At 38.0% G+C, this 7,872-nt stretch overlaps 1 protein-coding gene across 4 annotated transcripts in view; it reads right to left on the reverse strand.

The window, feature by feature from the left end:
* Positions 1-7,574, reverse strand: part of LOC108364535 (monocarboxylate transporter 12-B-like) — a 19,675-nt gene extending 12,101 nt beyond the window's left edge. The window contains exons 1-7 of one of the 4 annotated variants that reach the window (XM_017618247.1): positions 7,059-7,574; positions 2,885-3,004; positions 2,459-2,810; positions 1,692-1,893; positions 1,348-1,500; positions 866-1,042; positions 686-799 (exon numbers count right to left, since the gene is read on the reverse strand). In XM_017618247.1, the coding sequence (XP_017473736.1) occupies positions 686-799; positions 866-1,042; positions 1,348-1,500; positions 1,692-1,893; positions 2,459-2,810; positions 2,885-3,004; positions 7,059-7,197 (1,257 nt within the window). In that variant the 5' untranslated portion in view covers positions 7,198-7,574. The other 3 variants (XM_017618248.1, XM_017618249.1, XM_017618250.1) reach the window with 3 other exon arrangements.
* Between the last annotated feature and the right edge of the window lie 298 nt (positions 7,575-7,872).

Consider the following 7,872-nt stretch of genomic DNA (forward strand, 5'->3'; position numbering starts at 1 on the left):
TTATGGTTTGTGCTTTGTTGGGATTGCTGGTTCTTTTCTGTATAGTAAAACATCTAATCCAGATAGAAATGTTAAGTAAATTCACAGACTTTCCTTAAAATATATGTTCTCCAAAAAGCAGTGTCTTTTCTTTGTCCTACCCGTGACGGAAGAAACAGCTCAGAATTTTCCAATATAAAATCAAGTTGGAATATTTTTCGTATTTGGTAATAACTCGTATATTAGTGAACTAGGTGTAGCTTTATCAAAATGTAGAATTGCTTAGTACTTTATACTTAAATTAAAAAAGGAAAACTATTTTTGCTGTACAAATGTCCCACCCGTGACGATGGAATACCCCTTCTGAAATGAAACCCCTCAAAATTAGCAGCTCTTTCGATGCGTCATTCTACATACAGATCACAATTGCACTAGTAGTCTTACAAGATTTGAACATTTTCGTTAATCTACTCGTGAACTACGTGCGAGAATATTCAAATAGATTTTGGATGCCCAAATAACTAAAGAGAAAATTATAATGGAAAGCAAATCGTGCGAAAATTTGTTGTATCGGATTAAGTTTTGATATAGAAATATTGATACTCGTTTAATATGTTAGTTTCGCGACTGCTGTGCAGTGGATGCAACATAAGTAAACCAGCTAAGTAATGGAACACGTTATAGTGAAAAAAATGCTTCTACCCACCTGACTTTGGCTGCCACGTGCGGCATGCCGCACCGAACCATAACGCTTTGTTATACCCGTGCCGGAAATATCGGTACGCGAGGCCGTGTACTCCGGTATGTTGAGTAGAGAACCCTAGAAAACCAGTAAAGAGTAAGCAAACATTTTTAATGTCAAATACTACATACTACTCGCACTTACCTGATATAGGATATCCGGCCGATACATTGTGCCACTGCCCCAGTTCTCATGCGGCGGCTCTAGGCGATCCAAATGCGGCTGACTACGATGACGCACCATATCCGTGCTGCTGGTGCTCTGTACGCTAGTCGGGTCTGGGGTTTTGCCATTTGCACCATTGCTCACAGTCTGGTTGTTCTACACAAAAATGAGAAATTCGCATGTAAGCGACACTTGAAAATACAGATAAACTTAAAGGATAAGTGACATCAACAACATTCATGTAGGTAAGAGGGTAGGCAGGGTGTTAGCTTTTGGTTAAAATAATATTTGCGTACCAAACACCGCTGAGGGTGTGTAAGCTTGACTGGTGGGAGAGGTTTTTTCTTTGTTTATATCAGAGCGTGCTTGGATTACGTGCAGAGAGAAAAGTATTTATGTATGTTTACATGTAGTATGTTTGTATGTAGGTAAAATGCTAGCGTGCTTGGACACATACATACATTTGCGTATAGCAGGAAAGTATGGTCTGTTTGATTTATATGGGAATCGTCTGACGGTGTTGGGAACGAACTACATTTTACTTGCGCTAACAGCATTGTCAAGTCGAGCGAGAGCATCCGGCAATGCGCCAAGGAGGGACGCAACTGTCGCAACTGTACCGCGTATGTGTGTTGGACGAACGCGCAGCAAATAATGAGAATAAGTAGAATAAAATCGAATTAGAATACTTGTATGCGAGAAATATTCTAAAAATTTTGACCAACCCAAATACTAAAGATTTTCAATATTTTCAATTAAACCAAAACCACACCTATTTACTACGACCAATCCCATTCCCACTTACATTATTGCTATTGAAACCGTGTCCCACGCTGTTTGAGCGACACAGCGCCTGCGCCACTGGCAACTGCAAATACTGATCTCCCCCATCCGCAGCTGATTTTAGCGGTTTCAGCTCTGCACTCGTTGTGTGATTATCAATAAGGCTGGATTTCTTTACTTTTTCTGGTTTTGGTGGTTCCAATGGTCGAAAGAGCGCACCGAAGATAATGCAATTCAATACAATGCCACCAATGATGAGCATCGCACCACGCCAACCAAACGAACCGATCAGATGCTCGGTGAGCGGTGCAAATACGAACGTACCAAAGCCGGAACCACACACCGCAATGCCGGTCGCCAGCGAACGTTTCGCTTCGAACCATGTCGTCACACTTACAATGGCTGGCAGATAAATGAGTCCCAGACCAAAGCCGGTGCCGATGCCAATTGTGAAAATGAGTGTTAGCACATTTTGTGCAAATATGCTGGCAACGATGCAGGCGGCGGCAAATATGGAACCGGCTATGGTGACTGCGCGACAGCCGTAGCGATTGACGAAGGACGAAGAAATGGGACCTGAAACGGTGAGGTATAGAAGATAGGTATTTATATTTTCGATATGCTTATTTTATGCACTTGTAAGTACTTACCTGAGGCATAGGTAACGCCCACCATGATGGACACTATCCAAGCTGTGTAGCCTTTGCCTTCGTTAAAGTAACTGAGAAACTCATTATAGAAGAGACCGAAAGAGTATGTCATACCATCCGCTGTGGNAGCGCACCGAAGATAATGCAATTCAATACAATGCCACCAATGATGAGCATCGCACCACGCCAACCAAACGAACCGATCAGATGCTCGGTGAGCGGTGCAAATACGAACGTACCAAAGCCGGAACCACACACCGCAATGCCGGTCGCCAGCGAACGTTTCGCTTCGAACCATGTTGTCACACTTACAATGGCTGGCAGATAAATGAGTCCGAGACCAAAGCCGGTGCCGATGCCAATTGTGAAAATGAGTGTTAGCACATTTTGCGCAAATATGCTGGCAACGATGCAGGCGGCGGCAAATATGGAACCGGCTATGGTGACTGCGCGACAGCCGTAGCGATTGACGAAGGACGAAGAAATGGGACCTGAAACGGTGAGGTATAGAAGATAGGTATTTATATTTTCGATATGCTTATTTTATGCACTTGTAAGTACTTACCTGAGGCATAGGTAACGCCCACCATGATGGACACTATCCAAGCTGTGTAGCCTTTGCCTTCGTTAAAGTAACTGAGAAACTCATTATAAAAGAGACCGAAAGAGTATGTCATACCATCCGCTGTGGGCAAAAAATAGAAAAAATAAATTTAGTGTTTGTGGTACAAAAAATTTAAGAGGTTGCAACGAGGAGGTGGGCATATTTTTTAATCTGATAAAAATCACTATTTTCAAAACTGTACTTTGATTACTCAGTTTTAATTGATAGTTACTTGAAACAGTCTACTGAAGCCACTGGCAATTAATAAATATTAAAATTAATTAATTTGGAGGATGGTTCTCTGTGCAGAAGTCTACGCGTACGTATCCTCTGAATAGCGACCAAACACCCGTTTGGAAACGAGCTAAAGAGAGAAGGCACAAAATCTCACGTGTGTTGGTTGAGCGTATGCACCTAGAATATCCGGATCCTCTGTCCGACAAATTGATGTTCTCGCGAAGACAAACGCTGACATCACCGCCATGCAAGAAATGGGACGGACGGGGCAAGGAAAGAAATACGTGTGGTCGGTCTGCCACGTAAAGGCGCACAAATCGGTGTTGGATTTGTGGTGTAAGAGATGCTGTCGTCCACCCCAGTGGACAACGTTTAGCCACGATCCGAAGCAAAGCGATATTCTTCAACATCTTGCTCATCTGCACCCATGCCCGACAGAAGAGAAGGACGAAGCGTCCAAGGATCTCTTCTATAATCAAAATCGTACTTGGAGATTTCAATACCAAGATGGGCAAGGAAGCGATCTTTGGCGCGGCTGTCAGAAAATTGAGCCTCGACGACGAAACTTCCAATAACAAACTGAGGCTGATCGAATTCGCCGAGCCAGAAACATGGAAGTATGTAGTACTAGGTTTCAGCATAAAAAGATCCACCTAGCTACATGGCTGTCTCCAGATAAAAAAAACCGAGACCACAGAGCAAGAAAATCTCAACGGCAAAAAGCTGCAATCACAGCTTTAACTTAGCTTTAAAATTTAATTTAGATATTACAGAATACGGATACGAGTAGGTGTCGATACTTTAGATTCGATATTTTTAAGATATCGATACTTTCTTTCGATACTACTTCCAAGTAAAAGTATCAATACCTGCATAGTCCATCTTCGATTTGATAGAAAAAATATAAAAAATTCAATAACGACTGTACTGGTTTTAAACCAGTTTTGGTTCGCACTCGAATAAAATAATCCCACTATTGACTGGGCAATGTGCTATACTTAACTAGATAGTATTTTTTTATCAACATTCTTACTGTTATCGAAATCAGACGGGATTTCCTAGTTTACAATTTCAGGAAAAGTGTAATGAAATAATAAGTGCAATATTGATAATAATACGAGTACATATATGGATAATACTATTTGAGTGAATTGAATAGGTTAATAAAAATCCCGTTGCATAGGGCAGGGTATTAGTGCCTGAGGGCCATGACGATATTAGAGCTGGTAAAAAGGAATGCTTTAATAAGTGGGATATTAAATTAGATTACTTACTAATTACTAAATAAGTATGGAAAAATTGGAATAGATTTTCTTACTGAAATAATATTTATGGAATGAAAGACGGACCACAATCTGATGTAAAGATGTCTATGTACATGCATGCTAGGTACCGAAATTTTTCTAAGCAACAAAGCCGCATAAAAGTCTAGATATTTTTGTTAAGTCCCGAGGGTCACTAAACGTCTTTTGACTAGCTACCGATACCCGTTTAATTGAACAGATCGTTCAATTACAGAAATTACGCTAAATTGGACAACCTAATCAATTAAAAGAAAATTCATGTGTGCATTGTAAATCATTATTAAATTTAATGATAAATAAACTGTAAAAGGAAAAAAGAGGGAATAGAAACATTTTATATTTACTGTTGTTCATACATAATTATGTATACTTGTCCTCACATTTTTACAAAAAAAAAATATATAAAAAATAAATAAAAAAATAAATCAACCGGGTTCAGTTATGCGGGAAAATTTACATTGATTTCTTATGCAATATTTTTTTGCTCATAGAATAATTCAAATAAGCGGAGAAATCAATTAACCGGGGAATACTCTACCAAATTTCGTAGATATCTAAATTTTTTCTCGAGCTATCGTGTACACGGACGGACAGACGGACGACGGACGGACTCACGGACATGGCTTAATCGACTTCTCTATTCATTATGAGCATTTATGTATACATTTGTCTATATCTATCTCGATTCGTTTTGGCTGTTAGGCATAACACAAATATTTTCTTTCATTCCGGTGTTATTCTTGAAATCGACGATTTAAAAACACAAAACTCAACATGTATAAATTAATAAAATTTTTAATGCAATTTCGGATATCGAATCACGGGTGATGCGGAATAGAACCGAAATATTTACCGCTTTGCTTTGGAAGAACAACGTAGTGACATAGAGATAGACATATCACTCTCCAAATTAAAAACAGTTACAATTCGAAACTTTTCCAAATTATTTGTCCCCCCATAAAATAGTTCACAGACCATATATATATATGTGTATATCTAACGCCCGCCGAAATTTCTTATTCAACACCATATTCTTTAACTGGCAAAATACTACTAAGACTGTTTTTGTTTTGCTTGCATCGCTAGCTCAGTATCAACAGGTTTTTGTCTCTACTGAACATTTGGGGTTTTTGAGCTGTTTTTAATTTAGGGCGTGTTATGTACATACCAAGCTTCTCCTTCGATTTGTGGTGTGCGCCTTGATGTTTTCACACAAAGAGCAGGGACCTACAATTTTACACCGCCTCCGAATGACAAGTGGTTTTAATGAGAAGCTTTTTACATGGCATACATTTGTGAAAAAAATTTTTTTTTATAAAACGATGTGGGGAGTTATAATTCGATGAAATCCATCATATCGACCAAAAAGGGTAATTTTATATTTATTAGTTACGACTTTTTGCATTTCAGCGACGATGTTTATTAAGCCTTTTTGCTTTTCAAGCGACGATATGTTACTTTCTTGAAGTTGAGTCTCCTTTCTTGCGCACCAGAAGCCATCTATATCGTCTCCCTTCCTATGGTACAACTTCATCGAAATAGCCCGTTTACCGAGCCCATCATTAGATGTTTTACAGCCAGTTACATATATACATAAGTTATGAAGTACCGACGATACGACCCAGTTTTTCTCAAAGATCCATTTGTAAGTGTTGCAGGTCTTTTTTTTGTACTTTTTTCTATGCTCCGCCGTCATGAAAATTTGAAGTCGACAGACATGCATAAGTAACTCCCATCGTACTAGAGATCTAAGAATTTTCTATATAGCCTTGATAGGAACAATTCAGGATTTTTTTTATTATTGTAGACACAAAACAAGTTTCATTAAAAAAGTGTTAATTTACAGCCCAATCTGTCCAACACATTTTAATATGCTATCCAGTGGCGGTTCCATAAACACACAATAACAAATAACGGAAGCTAAACGGCCTCCATGTAATATGAATCATTACATATTTTTCTAAGCTTGAAACAAAAAAAAAATTATATTTTTTTATGTACACTTCTCAATGACACAATTAACTGAAAACTGCAATCGGTCGTGCAACAGAAAATGAAAGGAAGGCAAATAAGAAACATAAATGCGGCGAAGTAGTGCAAGTAAATAGAAATATATACGCACTATAATGCGATTTACTCAGCGATTACAAGCGTATTACGGTGTTAAATATTTCAGGAAGGAAAAATGCAAGCGAGGAGTAAACAAAGTAGTATGAAATCAATTAAATAAATAAGTTCTACTATCTGGCGTCTAAAATGAGGCTTTGTAATCAATGAGCGCTTATTTCACAAAAAAAAAAATATGTAAACTAAATGCTCTTAGTCTGCTTTTACATGTTTAAACTCTTAGTTTCAGGTTTATGAGTTATTAGTCGAGAAGGGTGAGAAGGGAGAGGAAGAATACACACCACCCCTTGAAATGAAGTAAAGAACCAACCACTTTAGTTCAATAAAAATTAAAGGGTGTAAAATACAGACATACGCAAATTTATTGACAAATAGTCAAGGTTGATTATTTGTCTAGCGATAATTTAAAGTAACTCATACGCCCTGCCTAATTTGTGTGCTATTTACAAAATTTTATTTATACTCACTTATAATATGTATCATAAAGGATCCGAAGACGACCATCCAACCCCAACCACCATCTGGTGGCACCGGCGTCAGCACATCCTCCACCAAATCACAGTTGCCATTTGTAGTTTTATTTTTGCGCGCTGGTGCATGTACCATTTTTGTGTTGGATAAAAATTATTTATATGCGAAATCAACTAAAGGAATGTAGAGCACAGCTTTCAGCTGAAGCGAGACAAATTACAGTTGGTAAATGTGCAAAGGAAGCTTCCTGTGTTAATATACGCTTTTCAGTCTGTCGAATATTTTACCAACGACAAATTTCAAATTGCACCACTAAATCAATGAACAAATCAAATAAATTTATTTTGCGTGTTGCTGGCATGCAATTTGCACTTCTACTTCTCTATTATCGATCAGCGATTGTTCAATTCCTTCTTCCAGCCATTCAAAATGCAATCACAGCTCTCTGCTTGACTTGACTTTTTGCCAAGTTATCATTGCTAATATTAATGTATGTAAATATGTATTTTTCTTTGTATGATGTTAGCACTTTTCAGCAAAACTATTTGACTACTGTTGTGTGTTTTTCTTTGATGTTGTCCTTTCACTTCTTCAAGCTTAGTGCTTTTTGCTGCTAGCTTCCAAGCGTTCTATTTGCGTAGTTGCTTTTTCATCTGCAATTTAGAAATAGAAACAAAAACTTAGTTAAGGTTATGCAGTTTTATGTATGTAAATTAGACTGCATCACTCCCCATACAACAAAAAAAATCGGTACTGTATTTCCATTGGAATTATAAAATCTATTTTATTTTAAGACTTCCATCAAAATAT

The sequence above is a fragment of the Rhagoletis zephyria genome, unplaced genomic scaffold, assembly GCF_001687245.7.
Source record: "Rhagoletis zephyria isolate East Lansing unplaced genomic scaffold, Rhagoletis_zephyria_1.1 Rzeph_scaffold_01586, whole genome shotgun sequence".
Lineage (NCBI taxonomy): Eukaryota > Metazoa > Arthropoda > Insecta > Diptera > Tephritidae > Rhagoletis > Rhagoletis zephyria.